The sequence below is a fragment of the Pteropus medius genome, unplaced genomic scaffold, assembly GCF_902729225.1.
Source record: "Pteropus medius unplaced genomic scaffold, Ma_sr-lr_union100, whole genome shotgun sequence".
Classification (NCBI taxonomy): Eukaryota; Metazoa; Chordata; class Mammalia; order Chiroptera; family Pteropodidae; genus Pteropus; species Pteropus medius.
This window is the reverse complement of record NW_024346062.1, coordinates 13,104,190-13,123,332: the sequence shown is the minus strand read 5'-3', so window position 1 is coordinate 13,123,332 and position 19,143 is coordinate 13,104,190. Positions and strand designations below refer to the sequence as shown.

The following is a 19,143-nucleotide window of genomic DNA, read 5'->3' as shown; positions in this document are numbered from 1 at the left end:
AAACCCAACTATGGACACGTGTCTCTCTTTGCTCTTTCTCTCCATGATCTATTGCTGATTAATTTCAGATTATGAACTTTAAAAATTGTGATTCATTTGCATTACCTTTGCACATAACATACTTCATTGCTTTCAAAGTCTTTACATCCGAAGATCTGTCTTTCATCTATTAAACAGAGAAAAGGCCACTGCATGCCCTCCTGTTGAAAAGAAAGAATAGAGAAACAAATATGAATGTTGTTTAACCCAATGGTGAACAAAATTTTAAAGCACAAAATTTTAAAGCATATGGATAGTTTTATTCATTGATTCTATCGTGTCATATCTGAAAACTTGAAGTTATAGAATTTCCTTCCGTTAAGATATATTTCTTGTATATGTAATTTTGAGATTACATACATACACACATTCACATTAATTCACAAACATTTTTGACATATTGTTTTGGGGAAAGAGAATTGAAGCTCTAATGAAAGACTTGAGTTAGAGTCTAAATACTAAAACGTAATGGCCTTGGGTGTGTCACTTAAACTCTAGGTCTTGGTTTCTCCATATATAAAATGGGGATGATACATCAATGCTATAATTCTAAGGTGAAAATTTACTTGACCACGCCGAAGTTACTTGTTTTTTTCTCCTATTCCCACAGAACTTTGTTTTATTTCCATGTAATTAGTTTGGAATTCCCATGTGTGAGGAAGTAAGTAAAAAAATGAAACTCTGGGAATCCTCATCCTTCTTTATTATGAGATGAAAGACTATGAATTATTAACTGGTTATGTAAAATAAATGCTAGTAACTGAGTGAGCTATTTCACTTGTAGATGATTTGCTTTTTGTATATGATTCATATCTTTCAGTTGTTATTCAGGATGATAAGGGAGTGACTTTGGTTTTCAGGACACATCCTTTAGTGTTCTTTAAGATAAAGTGCAGTAAAGGTACTAGAGATCTAATGGTTCATTTTCATCATTTCTGGAAGCATTTGTTCAAATCTCACTACATGCTTTCCAAGACAGTACCTAAAGTTTGATTTAATATCTAAAGTTAACATTTTTTTTAAGATTGTTTTTTATGAGACAATAATGACTTTTTGGTTTTCCAGATTATGCCCAAAACTTTGAATCCTCAGTGGAGGGAACAATTTGATTTTCATCTCTATGAAGAAAGAGGCGGAATAATTGATATCACTGCATGGGACAAAGATGCTGGGAAAAGGGATGATTTTATTGGCAGGTTTGTACAATTTGGCATTTTTGGTTCACCTGGAGAGAGGGAATTTTGTTAAAACATTTTTGCTTAAAGTCTGGTTATTATAAGTGATCTTTGCTGTTTTGAAGAAAGGGATCTTACCATGCTAAGGCCATACTTGGGTGAAGTGAAAAATAAATTTGAAGACTGACCAGTAGGTGGCAGTTTTGACCAGTTGATGAAAGACTATCCAAATTTGATATCCAGAAATTTTCTCCAGATGTCAGAAACATTGTGCATAAAAATGGGAGTTGAGAAAGAGGAATCTCACTTGATATAAGATGCTTAAAGGAACAAAGAGCATATTCATAGTCTGTAAAGTGATCTGAGATAACATTACTTTTCATAAAGCATATCGTGGCTGTAAAATACATTGTTTCCTACAATTCCCCACAAGGTAAAGAATTTTTATAATCTCGTAGGAGTTCATAAATCAGTAGAGTTCACAAGTTTTAGTGAAAGAAGCATTAAGTGAGGCAGAGCTCTGTTAATCTGATAACGCAGTGAAGAAAGGACTATTCTGAGTCTTACATGACATTCCTCCACAAAGACAGTTATTTTGAATGACTGCTTGATTATATGAATTGTTTTCTTACTTTAAAGCCTGTTTTTATATTTTTTGATAGTTATATACGTGTCTTTGTAGCAAAACATTGAAACCTGCCAATACTGAAAAAAAGCATGCTGTACAAAAGAATTTGTTAGTTCAGAAAATTCTTTCTTCGTCATAGTTCATGTGATTCCAAGTCTTTAAACATACAGCATGAAGAAATTCATACATACTAATAAAGGGAATTTTATGCTTGAAAAACAAGAACGGGAATCCAATCCAATATATTTATCTCTTTGTTTTTTTTGTTATTCTGATATATGTTTTAAATAATGATTTTCTTCATAGGATTATAACGTGAGAGGTCAAAGATTAGCTTCTGCTAACCTTTAATATTTTACTTATAAAGCGAAATGGCAAAAACACCACTGTAATCTAATAGTATGTTACATTTCAATCCCTTTAAAAGAAAAAGACTTCAATGAGTATTTTTTCCTGAAATAACATGCTTTTTGGAGTTTTTTAAAAAAAATTCAGCTCATTCTCCTTGGATAGATACACCACCAATTTAAGTAGCAGTGTACATCTGTTAATACACTGCATGCATTTTATTATGACTATATGTCTGTGTTTGTCTCCTTCGATAGGCTACGAGCTCTTTCAAGTAGGTACTATCTAGCTGTTCCTTGAATAATTAATTCATTTTTATAATTTATAGCAACATTAGGTATATTTAGTGACCAAAAGATAATCAGAATGACTACCATGTGTAACTCACTACCTCAGTCTCATTACTTTATATTCAAACTTTCTTCTATTGGTAAAATAATGAAGTAATTGGTAAGATGTACTGGTTTCCTGTACTTCTGGGTCCGTATTACATAAAGTCCTTCTTATTCCTTTTTCTATTTTTTCCCATAATGACAGATATCCTTATATGTATTTTTTTTTTCTTTCTTTGAATTGAATTCCAAATTTGGGAATTAGGAACATTTCTTAGCCCATTTGGTACTGGATTTCCCTTTTGCTTGCTTGATAATATGCATTCTTCAGGGGCATGTCTAATTATATTACAGAAATGCTTGGCAGAGAGGTGGGCCTGTTTATCTTACTTTACCTTGTTTCTATGGGTTTATCCATATTTTGGCAAATTTTGAGAAAACAGTGACAAATGGCTGATCTGAAGGTCATAGAGATTGCTCTAGGTAACAGAGGGAGCTAAGATAGTCTTATGAAGTTTGGGGAAAAAAAGAAGAAATTCATTTTTGGAGCTTCCGGGTTGCTGAACATGTGGAAGTGCTGGGAGAGTGGCACACCCTGAGATGGCATGGCAGCTCCACGACCATTCCCACGCACCTTGCCCTCTGCATCTCTTCCATCTGGCCATTCCTGAGTTATATCCTTTTATAAAAACTAGTAATCTACTTGAAGTGTATCCTCCCTTCTTTTTTCTAACTGTTGGAGGTGTTTACCATCCACCTACAGTTTCTGGTTTGGGCTTTGCCTGGATCGTTGGACAAGTTCTTTGTGCTTGTGGCTGTTATGCAGGAGACCCCAGCAAGAGGAATCAAGGAGCCCTGGGCTCCCTCACACTCATGCTCTGATGGACACAACTGTGTGCTCCGCTTCTCAGTATCTTGGTTAGATTAAAACTGGCTTGAGCAGTGATTCCAAATACTATACTGTTAAAGAATGATAGAAATCTTTAAACTCACATTCATTTGGAATGATTTACTTTTATTTCCAGTTACATATTTTTTCTAAATATAATAAAAACGTATTAATAAAACCATATTTGGTCATATGCCAAACATATTTTGAGCCAAAAAATTTTTAAGTAAACAAGAGCACAGATTTATTTCACCTAGCATAATACCCTCTAGGTCCATCCATGTTGTTGCACATGGTAAGATTTCTTTCTTGATGCTTGAGTAATATTCCATCGTATGCATGTACCACAACTTCTTTATCTAGTCGTCTGTTGATGGGCACTTAGGTTGTTTCCATATCTTGCCTGTTGTAAATAGTACTGCAGTGAACATAGGGATGCATATATCTTTTGAATTAGTATTTTAGTTTTCTTTAGATAAATACCCAGAAGTGGAATTGCTGAGTAATAAGGTAGTTCTATTTTTAATTTTTCGAGGACCTCAAAAGGCAAATACCACATGATTTCACTTATACGTGGAATCTAAAAAACAAAATAAACAAAATGAAAACAGTCTCATAGATACAGAGAATAAACTAGTGATTGCCAGATGGGAGGGGGCGTTGGGGGCTGGGTGAAAAAGGTGAAAGATTAAGATGTACAAATTAGTAGTTACAAAATAGTTACGAGATATAAAGTAGAGCATAGGGAATATAGTCAATAATATTGTAATAACTATGTATAGTTCCAGGTGGGTACTAGACTAATCGGGAGGATCACTTCGTAAATTGTATAAACTCCTAATCACTATGCTGTATGCCTGAAACTAATATAAAATAACATTGAATGTCAACCTTAATTTAAAAATAAAAATTAAAAAGAAAAAAACAAGAGACCAGATGTAGATAAGATGACTCCTAGGACAGCATCCAAGTATCAGTTTAAACCACTTTACAGTAAACAGTAAAGGGAGCTATTGTTGAATTTTGAGATAATCAAAAATGGGCAATGGGAACTTGTCGTACACTCTGCTAATTTAACAGAGATATCAGTTGCAGAGAAAGGAAATGACTATGGTAAATCATCACTTCAAACCTATTTAGTGTCCAGATAGTACCAGAAACTCTAGGTATGTGATGTTATGCTTCTTAAATTGTGCTTTAAACACATTCTGACACTGAAAAACAACATATTATTATACCTAAGTGGTAGGCAAGTAAAATTGCTTGTGTTCGAGTGAAGGTTGTATGCTTACAGTGGAAATAATGCAGATTATAATAGAATTTGTAGTTCCTAGAATAGTTTAGAAGAGAATCGATTTACCTCCCAATCAAATTTGAGTTTTAAGAATTAAGTAACAGGAATAAAACTATTATTGTGGTCTTCTGTCTTCTTTTGCAGACTATCATTGCAACATTTTATATCTGTATTAATTTTTATTTATTTTTTATTGAAATATATTCAACATATAACATGTGTAAATTTAAGATGTACAACATCTTGATTTGACATGTTTACATATTGTAAAATGATTGCCATTATAGCTATAGTTACCACCTATATCACATTACATAATTATTTCTTTTATGGTGGGAATAATTAAGATTTATCTTTATTAACTTGAAAATTAGTGACTATTCTAGGAGTTGGTTAGTGGCCGATGAGTAAATTTAAAGTTGGCCATGGAGGGTAATACTCTTTATTGCTTAATAATTTTTTTAAAGGACACTGTCTAAATTCAGTCCCAAATTTGAGAACACTTGCAAAAATAAGATTATCTACATAGACTAGTTTATTGTGTTATAATTTTGTTATTGTCTACTTTATTTTCCAGTTTTGGTCACATATAATTATTTTTAAAAATAAATTTTGTAAATGTCTACTCGATGACAGGGCTTTTCATAACAAAGAAAAGATTGGCTATGACTGAAAGAGCCACTTACAAATCTGAAGTGTCAGTACCGTGAAAACTATTTTAACACTGAACATTACTCGCTCCCGTTTTGAACCCAAAAAGTCAGGCTTTTGCCCACTATGATCCACAAAACTGCTCTCGTCAGGGTCTCCTATGACCACCAACTTATGAAATCCAATGGGCAGTATTCAACCTTCATCTTAACTGACCCAGCAGCAGTGCTGGACTTAGCAATCCAGTGATTGGGCTTCCTTACCTTAAAACATGTTTTTCACTCTGTTTCCGGGACACCAGACTCTGTTTTCCTCTTGCCTCACTGAACACAATTTCTTGGTCTCCTCTGCAGATTTTTCCTCCTCTTCCTTCTGTTTTAGTTCTGGGGAGCCTTAGAACTTAATCCTTCTGCATCTCCTCTGTCTATATTTGCTCCCATTGTGACTTTACTCACTGTCGTGCTTTTCATACCATCTAAGATCGACAATGACAAACATACAGCTCCACTCCGTAACTCTTCTCTGAACTGTAGATTCTCACATTTAACTGCCTACTTGATATCTCCACTTCAGTGTTTAATAGGCTTCTCCAGTTTAGCAGGTCCAAAGCCAAACCTTCACCCCAGCCCCCCAAATCTGCTCTTCCTTCAGGATTCTCCCTTGTTTGTTGCTAACATCAAAAATCTTAGAGTCATTTTTGATTCCTTTCTTTCTCTCACTCTCATCAAATCCATCAGCAAACTGCTAACTTTTCCTTCAAAATATATTCAGAATTCAATCCTCTCATCTCTCCATCATTATGATGCTGGTTGAAGCTGGCATCAGCTTTCACGTAGACAATAGCAAAGGCCTCCTATTCTTCATTCCACATAACTTTAATAAAGTAATTTGACTCCTCTGCTTAAAACTCTTCAATTGCTTCCCATATAATCTGAGTAAAATCCAAGTCCTTACAGTGGTTTACAATCTGCCCCTGGGACCTCTTTGCCTTGAACTTCTGCTATTCTGTTCCTCCCTCTCTCCACACTCTTCCAGCCTCTGCTATTTCTCAGTCTGTAACAGTCCTTCTTCAGGTGTCTACCTGCTTTGCTTCTTTACTTTCTTTAGATCTGTGCACAACTGTTACATCAGGGAGGTATTCGTACCAACCCTATTTATAACTGAAACCCCCTTTCCTTGATATTTCTTTCCCTTTCTCTTGCTTTTTCTCCATTGAAATAATCACCGTTTGACATATGGTGCATTTTACTTACTTACATTATCATTTATTTCTCATCACTAGATTGTAAGCTCCATGTGGGTTTTGTTCCATGAGGAATTTTGAGTGTTTGTTCTCTGTGGCATCCTCGGTGCCTAGAAAAGTGTTTGGTACATAATAAGTGCTCAATAAATATTTGCTGTTGTTTAATTTAAGTACCTGAAGCTTAATTTAATACTGGAAATTATGGTTCTTTCTTCAAATAAATACAGAATTTGACACCAGGCATTGATGCAAAGGTGATTAAAACACCATGCCTTAGTGCAAGTTACAAAGTTTCAGTGTAATTGAGGAAAAATATTTGTGTATAATTCAAAGGGGGAGGATTAATGAGTTAGAGAGTAAATGTGTCTGAGTAATCTTTATACTTAAAAAAATTGTTGTATTTGAAAAAATAGCCAATGCATTTATCAAGATACTTATAACTTTTTCATCATTATGACATCTAGGAAGTTAATGCCATCTGGTTCCTAAATTTTACACAAAAATAAATTTACTACATATAGAAAGAAACTATAATAATAATGCTTTGTAACTTAAAGGACACTATTGTATCCATTAGTTCAACATTAGGAGATAACAAAGGAGGTTCATCTACCAATTTTACAGATGCAAAAAGTGAGGCAGGAGGTTTAGAGGTTGCTCAGCTAGTATGAAACTGGGGTGATTGATCTGGGGCTCATATCCAGGACTCCTGACTCAAGTCCATGCTCCTTGCATCTCAGTCTGATATTCAGTGTGTTCTGTTCCAAAGCCATTAAGTGCTCAATAAAATGCTGAGTAGTCAATAAACCAACTTAGGTGGTGTGCACCACACTGCAAGTTTGAACAAATTTTACCTGTCATTGAACTACAGATTTCAAGTACAGGTGAAATAATGTTAATCTGCATGTAATTATTTAACTTTCTGATCACCTGCATTTTGGCAGGCAAGACGGACTGCCACCTTTACGATAATCAGCTAATAAATCCTCATGATTGTTACACTTTTATGCAGAGCAGTAATCTGAACAAATTGGCTGCTGACAGCTGCGGTAAATTGCCAAGAATGAGTGCTGTCAGAGAACAAGTTGTTTTTATGAACGTGCAGAATAAGTAAATCCTGTGTCAAGCAATTTTATTCAGTTGGAGTTATTTGCAATCCAATATAGCAAGATTTATAGCATTATTTATTAGTGTGCAAAATGCTTGTTTATTTGTAAAGTGGCATTGATTTGGGGTACATATATTTTAGGCTGGGGAGTTGCTACTGACTTTATTTGTTCCATTGTTATCAGGGCCAACGCTGCCCTTGACAACAAAGTGCTATAGATGTAAGCTTGAGTAGAGAGCTCTATGTCAACAACATTTTTATTAATGACATATGATAAGAAAAACTTAACCCAAATGGGCAAGTTGTGGGTGAAGAACAAAAGCTTTCAAATTCTACAGCCATAAAAATAAATCTATACCTCTGAACTTAATGCTGAGAGAAAGAGAATGCGAAGAATGGAGAATGGAATGTGTAGGTACACATAGAGGTGTGTTCAGATGTACTGTGGTGAATGAGGAAAACAGCCTTCGATATTGGATATTAACCAAACTAATGTTTTCTGAAGGTTGAAGGTTAATGCATTTGAGTATTTGACTTTCTAAAGATTCCAATGTGCAGAGTTTCTTATTTGTGACACAAATACTACAATGATTCTTTTACTTCCTCTATAAATAAGGGCAGGAGCAATCCTGCTGCATTATTAATTTGAAAGCACAAAGATAGTTCGTCAGAAAATTCTATACTGAGGAGAGTATTTTTTTATGAAATCATTATATTTTACTTTTTTTTTTTTTACTAAGGATTGAGTGAAATATTTTATTGAGAAGATAGACAATTTTTAAGAATGAAATATATCATTGATTCTTCTCTTGGTTTTTCAAAAATTCAACTTAAGCCAAATATATTAAGATTTTATTTCATTTTCTTTCATGTGTTACTATTTTTTCTTCTGAAGATTCTCTCAGAAAGTTTATGCTTAACTGCAGTATTTCTTACACAATGAGCAAAGTTTCCAAAGACAGTTTCCATGTACTACCATGTGTATATTAGTTTATTTTTGAGTCAATGAATGGAAATATCACAGGTTTACAGAAGTATGTCCTAATAAAGCAATTCCCGAAAGACAATTGAACAGTGACAACTTCTGACAACAGGAAGGTAATAACAACATTAGCATTTTGTAGTATCAGAGATGATGTTAAAAAGCTGTATAATCATGAAATTTGAAAGCAGTTTAGCGGTTACATATTGAATTCTTTATAATGCAAAGATTCCAAGGAATTAGGTATTATATTGATTTATAATATAAGATTTTATAATATATTATGTATCATTAGTTTTACTAATGCAAACTAGTTTCCATATATTAAGAAATCTCAAAAAGCTTCATAGTTGTTAAATTTGGTCAAAATTATGTAAAGTATGTTTTTAAAAATTACTCCCACTGAAGAAATTCTATAAATTTCTATTCTGAAGGTTTCATTTTTAAATGTCTTACTAACATGGTGGCTTCATAATATCATTAGCTAATACTTCAAGACACAACATACACTTAGAACTTCATTGTGAAAGAGAATAGATGTAAATTTCTGTTGCAAATATTTTTTCTTAATAATTTTGAATTGTTTTGGCTGAATTCTTACTAGGTCTGATTGTAGCACCATTGGTGTATAAATCAAAATGTGGCTGACACAGAGCTCAACTAAGAGTAGATGTATCTGCTCTACGTATTCCTGTTTATCATTCTGTTCACTTGTTCTTGTTCAGTTAGCATTATCTTTAATCCACAATTCTTTACTTGGATCTTTTAAAGCCAATTGTCCATTTTGTGAGCATTAGTTCAGTTAAAACTAGATTAGATAATCCGGAAATCCACTTAATGGGACATATATGAATTGCAATTCAGGGAAAGCAAGTCAGCAAGTAAGAGGGCCGCTGTCAAACCCTTCATGTCAGGCAGCTCCTACTCTCCCTTCAGAATACTTGCAGGCCACATGTGACATGTCTGATATATGGACCACCCGTGCTAATGAATATATAAAATATTTGTAACACTGTAATTCTGTCCTATATTTATTTTTTTAAAAAATCCAAATAGTCCTAACATTTGCTTCTGCACCCCAGTAGACTCGCATATACATACATCTAGGGTGCTAATCATGAGATCGTTTTACCTGGTAGGAATATTATTGGTCATGGTTTCAGGCATGGCAGATAGAAAGGCAGGGGAGAAAAAAAAGTGATAGAAACTCTGAAGTTTTTCTCCTTGAACTCTTAGGGGGAAATGTCACCAAATAAATGTGACATATTTCTTTCATGTGGCTAAGTAAATACATATAGTTTTTTAAAAGTGTGAAGAACTTCAAGCTTTGATATAGAAGTCAGGAAATGTGGTTTGAGTTCTTGGCATCACTTAATTTCTTTGAGCCTCAATTTCCCCTTTTGTGATTACAGATTATAGTAGCTCTGGAATCTTCAGTTTTAAGTTTGTTTTGATTCTTCTATTGGTTGATTGATTAATGAGTTGGGTTCAGTATAAGTAGTAAGTTTTTAATTTTCCAATATTAAACTAGTAAGGCATATGCAATAATAAAATTATAACACACTGAGTCTGTGGTAGTTCTGAAAATAAGAATATGAAAAACAAAAGCTTAGAAAGGACTGAATTCCCTAAATCTAACAGAGACCTGACACATAAGGTACTTAATTAATACTTAATGAATGAATGAATGAATGAGTGAGTGAAATGAGTGTTGGAAAGAAATCAAACCCATTTTCTAGGGAGATAATATAGAAGTGGTGGAACAAGCACATTACACGCTAGTTTTGCTCTGTCACTGTCCCCATGGGTAAATTTCGGCCTCTCTGAACCTCTACCTCCTTGTTCATAAGTACTTTAATACTTTCAGAGGACCAACCATATTCCAGGTACACCTGCTGAGCAATCAGCTGTGTCACTGAAACACAGGAAACAGTGGCCAGCACAGTAACCTATCACCTAGCATTGTTTCCTAGTGTTCTCTGCCTCAAATTCTTTCTCTCTCATTCTCAGTGCCTGGGATTATACCTCTCAGTAAAGCATCAGCACTTAATCATTGCCTCAAGCTCTGTTTCCTAGGGAAACTGGGCTAAGGCAAAAACCATTGATAAAATTCAACCCCTTTATACATATGCCTAAAACACAAACCTGACGGTGCCTGTCCCCTGGCTCCTCACCACCTGTGAAATATCTTTAACAAGGCAACAGTGCCCTCCACAACCTACCATCAGCTTCTGTGTCACTTGCTGACTCACAGTTACTGCTTACGTTATTCCAGACAGCTTGTAATACTTTTACCATCCATGCTAGGGCTCAACTGTTTCTTTGTGTTTGGACAAGGCAACCCCTCTGCCTGAGATGATGTATCTACCTAACTTTGCTTGGCTAATTTTTGCCTATTCTCATTGAAATAACCTGCGGTTATCTTTCTCTGTCAATATTCTGAGATGCCTTGAGGGCAGGCATCTAGCACAGAAATCCTTATGCCTATTGGAACCAGGTAGAGAATTAAGTGAAATAGGCCAGTAAGTAATAGACTGTATTGGGGGCAGTAACTAAGTCAGAAGATATTTGCACTGTCTTTAAAATTATTTAAATTCAAAACTTTTTTTTTTTAACACTACAAGGAAAATCAACAAATCGATGGGCCAGATTTGATCTGAAAGTTGCCAATTTGCAATGCCTGGACCAGATCATCTTTCAAACACCTTCCTCAACTCTAAAGCATTAAATGCAATGACTCTAATATGCATGTGGAGTAGCCCAGCATCTATATGATCAGTGTGAAATGGTAATAAGCATAAAAGGAAATCCTCCAGAAAGCGTCGATGTGTTTTGGTGTTTTAAGAGTGATGCAGTGTCATGCAAAAGAACAAGGCAAGGACAGACAGGACTAGGAAATGCATATGATAGAAGTAAGTGAAAGATCCTCTTGGTCCCAAGTTTATCCAACCAAAAGTACTATCTGAATAGTAATCTCTATTCAATTCTCTAGTATCGTACTCTCAATGTAATCCAAAGATTCATTCACAGTCAACAAACTACAGGGTAGACACCGCGTCAGTTGCTGGAAAGAGCTGTAGAAAATCATATTGATGTTTTTCCTTTTTACTAGAGAATGCGTTTGATTGGTTGTTTTTCATCGCTGCATTTTTTTACCCTCAGTTTGTTGACAAGAACTTAATTCCAATTAAAATTAGAATATTAGATAAGGCATTCGATACAGTTTTTTATCTTTTAGAGTTTAAGGAGGCAGCATGAGAGTACTTTGAAATAGATGTTGTGTTCACAGAAACAATGAGGCTATTTGATATACATTCTAACTTTAAGAAGATGTTTTCCAGACTGGGCACAAACTGTCATTTTCTACTCAAGAGTTAGCATTTAGCACACACACATTTTTCTGTCATTGACCAGGGCGTTTCTTTTTAATTTCTTGCATCTATATTCCTCTTCCTCCCAACTGTTTCTAGTCCCAGCCATCTCTCATGTCACTTTTGAAAGGTGAAAAGAAAAGGTAAATGTCAGACTTTGGTTCAATTCTTAAAATCACTCGCACTACAGAGATGTTTGAGCCCAACTATTAGTTTTCAGGCCCTTTTCATAGGAGTTTAATTTAAAAGCAAAATAATAAACAATAAGTAGGGTGAAGAAGGAACAAAAATTTAATCTGCTCCTGATAGCTGACCACCCTGTTTACGGTATGTTACCACATTTATTCTTGTCATTTGCCTGTTTCCTGTTTTAAATGTCTTTTATTCATACCTGCCCCCTTACTTTCAGTTTATTGGCCTTGTGGTTATCATAGTATCTTTTTCTTCTAAATCAATTGACATTTTTTATGAAAAAAGTTTGCCAGGTGTTTAGCTCTGAAGAGTGGCATGTCAAGCATGGGCTGCCACCTCTCAGGACAAGTCTGGTATGTAACAATTGAGCTATAATGTTTTCAAGGATTTGTTTTTTATTTAAATTTATGGATGTTCTGTGAATAAATAGGCATGGTTTTAAAAATGAAAAGTTATGGCATCACCAGAGTACATATTCTATTCACTGCTTAATAACATTTATGAATGAGGAAAAAACACCCATTGGTTTAAAAGTGACACAAAAATTTAGACTCTCAGTAGTTTGCCTCTTTAGACAGCTCACGGTAGTCTCTATAAGCACACCACTGACTTAGGGGAATTGGAAGTCCCTGCCGATTTATGGGTAACAATGGGTTAGTAATTGAATCAGATAAGCATATTTTTTTTTTTTTGTATTTTACAGGAAATAAGCAATTAGACACCAAAATAATCAGGGTCTGAATTTTGGGAAGAAAATCAGCTGAAATGACAGATATATTTTTCCAATGGTCCAAATAATATTTCTGTTGATTTACTTTTCATAGTTTTCATAGCTCTGAGCAGCCTGTACTTCTACTGTTTGATGTGGCAAAAAAAAAAAAAAAAAAAAAAAAAAAGGAAGAAAGAAAAAAGAAAAGCCACTTGCTAATTCAAAACATTTGTTTCTAGGTGCCAGGTTGACCTGTCAGCCCTCAGTAGGGAACAGACACACAAGTTGGAATTGCAGCTGGAAGAGGGTGAGGGACACCTGGTGCTTCTGGTCACCCTGACAGCTTCGGCCACAGTCAGTATCTCTGACCTCTCCGTCAACTCCCTGGAGGACCAGAAAGAACGGGAGGAAATATTAAAGAGATATGTACGTATGTAACCCTCCCCCCTCAGGGTCATGTGTGACTAGATGAGGTTGTAAATAATTTACCTGGAGTGACAGAAGTACATCTGAAAAGCTGTCTGACAGATCAATCAGTAGAAGCAGAAAGCTGGGCAAATGCAAATGCAAATGCCATCTGTATCTTTTCCGATGCGCTTGCCTTACCCACTGATGTCTAGACACCTGGTTTCCTTTAGAGCCTCTTCCAGCCACAGCAAGTTCTAGATTCTGAGATTCTCCTCAGTGATTTTATCGTGCAGCAAAATTATCATGCATGAAAACTTTCCATGAAAGAAAGTCGTTTACACGACATTGCTTTAAAATTAATTCATTGACTCTTTGTAATTGCAGTTCATATTTCTTTGTCTTTTTAAGTTTGAAATGGAGTTAATGACACTTACATTCACCAGTAGCTTGGTAACCAGAGCGTATTCATAGAAACAATTTTTATTTTTGACTTTAAAAAAGCCTCACTTTATTCCCTAAATTTTTTAAAATTGATTGTGAAATATAATTAAAAAGAAGCCTCTTTACCTTTTGATCAAATGTAGAGTGATGGAGTGGAATAGTGAGTCACTAAAATAAGTACCTTTCTCAATTTTTGCCAAACCAAAATATTCACAAACAAATCTACCTATTTCCCAGCATCCTCACACTATGCATTTCCCACCATGTAGTTTTCTTGAACCAACAGAGAGGGGAGCTCTTACTCCACCATTCTCTCTCAATAGAGGCTCGGAAAAAGTGAATGCCTCAGTACCCGTGAAGCTAGGGAAAAAGCGCACCCACTTAAAATCACAAAGCTTGTATTGTACGATGCTGCCAGGTGTTTAGAAGGCTCCTCTAGACACTCAGCTATGAAACCAAGCTCTGAGTAACAAAGAACTGCTTAATTTTTTTTTTTTTTTAGATTTTAAATATTCCTATTTGCTGACTGACATCCTTTCAATAACTGAATTTAATAAAGATGTACCTTATCAGGCTGTGCAGATAACATAAAGTGCTGGTACTAATGCTCTACAATATTCTTCAAACAGATTAGCAGGATGTGCGCTTCAGCAAATTTATTCTGGCTATCTCCACTGAATCAGCTGTCTGCTAATGCTTGTACAACTCATCCACCAATGTGTTATCATAAACAGTTTAATAGAGGTGACTTAGCAAGGCTAAATAGTATATATTTTTAAACTACCTAAAAGCCTAAGATATTGTGTGGCATCTTCTAATATATAATTGCAATTATGAAAATTATTTCACATTTTGGTACCTACCAAAACATAGTCTCCTGTTACCAGAAATGAGCCTCATGAATTAGAACAATTTAAAGGAATTAATTAGTATATTAATATAAAAATTACTCTTGGTAATATAATACTGTCTTTCATGAATTAATATTTGATACTATCCCATATGTTAGAATGATACTGCAGGCTAGGTAATTAGAAGTTATTCAACTATTATTGATTCTTTTTTTCTTTTTTCTGGATCGGCTTCCTTTCCCTAGCCATTTTCATTTAGAATTTGAATATTTGTTTCCATACCTTTTTTCAAAATATTAGTTATTATTTCAATAAAATGTAAAATATTATGTGGATGTCCCAGCTAATTCTCAGATTATATTTTGCTCAATATATTTAAAAATGAACCATATTTAAGTATACTTTTTTATTAGCCCTGAATTTTAAGCATAGGCCTGTATCTCCCTCTACAGACAAACTTGCTAAGAAGCTACTGTAGGCAATATTGCACACGTGTTATAATTACTCATAGCAATACAAGGACAAAGACCTATATTTTAAGGCTTCAGTGTATTTACTTTTTATTATATAGATTATGAAATAATTGCTGTATCATGTCTGAAATCTCACTTGTTTTGCAGAAACACATAAAGGAGGTTATTTGGAAAATTATTTATATATGTTTACCTGTGAGAACATGTGTATTTTTTAAAGTTTAGGTTAAACTTAAGAATTTGGTGAGGAAAGTGAATGAGTTGCCCCGCTCTCAGGGAAAGAGGCCTGAAAAGGCTCTCCATTGCTGCCGTTCAGCTGTTCATTGCGAAGCATTGAAGCCCCACAAATTAAACAGACATTACTGTGTGAGCCATTATTTGATCACCACATTCTGAAAAGATGGCTAATTCCATTTTTCTTTTTTTTTTCTTCTCTTGTGGGGAGGAAAGCAGGGAAGGTCAATAGGGGGCGGGTAGTAATGGGTAGTAGACCAAGAGCGATTGTATGACCTTTTCAGAACGGGTATGGTGAACCTCTGCTCCCCCTTGTCACAGTTTAAAAACCAGAGGAGCTAGTTTAGAGAAGAAGTTGTTAGCATTCCATTTTTATTATGACATTTCACAGTCATCTGATTTAATGTCCCTTGACCGGATTGTCCACCGTGAGACGATGGGCTTGAAATGTTATTTAGAGCATTGATAAAAGGTGAGCGGTTCTAAGATGACAGCGAGTCATAAGGCTGGTGGTGTGACATTAATTTTCTCCATAACAGAGATGGAATAAGACGTCATGGTGACAAGCTGTCAATCAGCTCTGGCCCCTCAGAGCATCTCGGTGCCATCGGATGGGGTATTGCCTCTCCTGTAATAGAGCTGAACTGAGATGCTCTCCCTGACAGCTGCTGCAGCCATAGAGAAAATATATTATACAGCCTTTCATTAAAAAAAATAAAGAGGACTCCTCTCCAGAGCATTTCAATCTTTTCCCATCTATTGAGGGCTGAAAGGATTCACAGCAAATCATAGATTCCTCTGCTATGGAAATTTCTGGCTTCAGAAGCCACCCAGGTTTTGAAGCCTTCTAAAATAACCATAAATAACAAGGTGGGAATGCCTCTTGATGAAGAATTACTTAAAGTTGTATATCTTTTAACCGATATAAGTTTCTTGCTTTTTGGGAATTCTTATAATTGATGTGTCACTGGCTTAAACAGTTGAAGTTCACAATAAATGACTGAGTGTCAGCTGATTCGAGGAAATGAAACCTTCAAACAATAATTACCCCTCCAAATAGGAAGCAGAACACCAAGGCTGAAGCACTGGAAGCTATATTTCTGTGCAGTGAGTTAGCAATATGAAATGATTCTCAGACATGAGGACTGATGATATTTGTTTTTGCCACAATGAAACTTGGTCTATATTGCTCTTGAAAATTAAAGGACAGAACCCTTTTCAGAAAACTCCTCTCTGTCATTAGAATAGGAGACTTACCTGGTTTATAGCACTCAGAAAGCTCTGCGATATGAAGCTTCCCACACCTGATCATTAGGGAGTCAACATGCCTACAAACCTCTGAATTCTAATACTGCTGTCTAAAGTTCTCACTGTTAAACCCTTAATTTACAGGAATTTAAATGGAGAGAGAAGTGCATTTTTACTGAATCCTATTATCTGGATAGTTTAAACAGATTTTTGGTGATAAACAACTGTTTAAAAACAATAAAAGATTAAAAGCTAATCCTTGCTCTAAACACTTTTTTTTAAAGTTAGGTTATGAGATTACACATATATCTGCATTTCTTCCTCTCAATATACCAAGGTCATAGCTTCAGTGTAAACAATGACTAGTCTTATGGGACGGATAAAGTTAATATCGCCATAAGCTTTTGCTCCTCAGTATTCTCACATGCTTAATAATACAAGGATGGGGATGTTCTTTAATAATATTTTAATAGATAACTTTATTATGCAGAAGCACATTATGCTCCGTGGTCTTAAAGCATTTTACAGATTATGATAAAGAAGTACTTTTGATTTACTGAGTAGAAATGCTGATCTTGTCATAAGAAAAATGCTATGATTTATAAATTAAAAAATGGATAAAGTTCTATGGGTTCATTTTACTCTGTAAGTATTTGCGCCCATTAATTGGAGCTTTGAATTATTGTATTGGTATCTCTCTTTTAATTCCTTCCAGTACTACATTATTAAAACACTACCATTTGGATCTGATTTTGTTTATCAAAATTTCTCTACTTCTACTTCTATACATACTACAATGGTAAATAAAATTACAAATTTAGGAAAAATTTGTAATTTTAGGAAAAATTACTCATCACTTTTGAATTTATTTTTAATGATCAATTTGATTTATTTTAGAAGATATTATGTCTTTTATCTAAAAGGTTTCTAGAACTACATAAGTATTTTAAATATAGAAAAGTCTTAATAATGTAACTTTTATCTAGCACATGCAATTTCCAATGCTCACCAAGAGAAAATAGTAGAAAAAAATAATTAACGTTGACTTTCCCAAAGTCTGAAGAATTATATAAGCAACAACTTACGTTTTAATGTTAAGAATCATGAGTCTCCAAACCATCATACTCATAGATGAAAGCTTTCTTGCAGTGCTTTGTAAAGGCGATTGAAGGAAAAAAGCAGACATTCTATTCACCACCTACTGATAATTATTTATGGGATTTGTGGTATTTTTTTATTCTTTCAAAAAAATCTACTTACATAGCAATGATTATCTACATAAATTGTGTGTGTGTGTGTGTGTGTACACATTCATGATGGTGGAAGGATAATCTGTATTGAAGAAACACAAATATCCTTTGAATCACTTAAACAGCATCCTGAGATCAACCATAAAAACTTAGTGTTTTTCAGCACACTCTTAAAGACCCTTTAGGACCTTTCTTTTCTAATACTGATGTTTGGGTCTTTTAGAGCCCATTACGGATATTTCACAACCTGAAAGATGTAGGATTTCTCCAGGTGAAAGTAATCAGAGCAGAAGGATTAATGGCTGCCGATGTCACAGGTAAGTAATGATACAATAACCATCTGTCTTTCTATCTATCTAGATATATTGATATATCAAACAGCATGCAAGATACACACCATTTAATGACTGAACTCTTCATTTCACCTGACTAAATTATCAAAGTAAATTATATAAATATAAGTTTCATGGTTGATCTTACAAAGATTTGCCAATTATCCAATTTTTATATTGTTACTGCTTTTTTTTTTAAAAAAGAAGGGTACTATATTAAAAATAAATAATAAAAAAATAAAATAACTTGAATTGTTGCCTTCTCCAAGGTTCAGTCAACATAATGGGAATTTTTCTTTTTGGTTTTGTCATTTGGGCATTTTGGAGTAATGCTGTATCTTCTCAAATGGAATCAGTTGCTCTCAGGTGGTATCATAGCTTCAACACTTATAATTCACACATGCATGTAATCTGTTGCATAGTTCATTGAAAAGTTTAGATGCACAATACTCAAATACTTGGTATGAACTCTTGGCATTTGGGTTGCTGATCCAGTTCCTTAGTTTTTCAAATTCCTTAGCACATCCCAGAGATAATTTTAGATCCAAATTAAGCATGCACGTTGTTCTAAATTTTTTTAAAAAAGAAATAGGCCTGTAAAAATGACAAAATTAGTCTTACCTCTTTAACCTTTTTGATTTGGGTATCACTGTTTCTATAACATGTTAATTAATTGGCTAATGGTAATTATTTCATCAATTTCCAGAATTAAATCATTGTTTTAAATTTGTAACTATGTGACCATTCACTTATTGTTTAATTCCATTGCATTTGGGGGATGTTTTCACCATTTCTTAAATTGTCCATCTCAAGATCCATAACAGGACTGACCTGACCACTATGTGCAAATTTCACTGTTTCTAAAGGCAAGTGTCCATGTATTATTTGTGGAAATGTGCTTATCATTGTGAGTGCTTAGCAAGTTGACCCTAAAAAGTTAGCTGA

General features: G+C 34.5%; 1 protein-coding gene across 23 annotated transcripts in view; it reads left to right on the top strand.

The window, feature by feature from the left end:
* Positions 1–19,143, top strand: part of MCTP1 (multiple C2 and transmembrane domain containing 1) — a 447,851-nt gene that overhangs the window by 257,655 nt on the left and 171,053 nt on the right. For all 23 annotated transcript variants that reach the window (XM_039875100.1, XM_039875102.1, XM_039875103.1 and 20 more), the window contains 3 exons: positions 1,105–1,235; positions 13,201–13,387; positions 18,090–18,183. In XM_039875100.1, the coding sequence (XP_039731034.1) occupies positions 1,105–1,235; positions 13,201–13,387; positions 18,090–18,183 (412 nt within the window). The remainder of the gene's footprint in view (positions 1–1,104; positions 1,236–13,200; positions 13,388–18,089; positions 18,184–19,143) is intronic.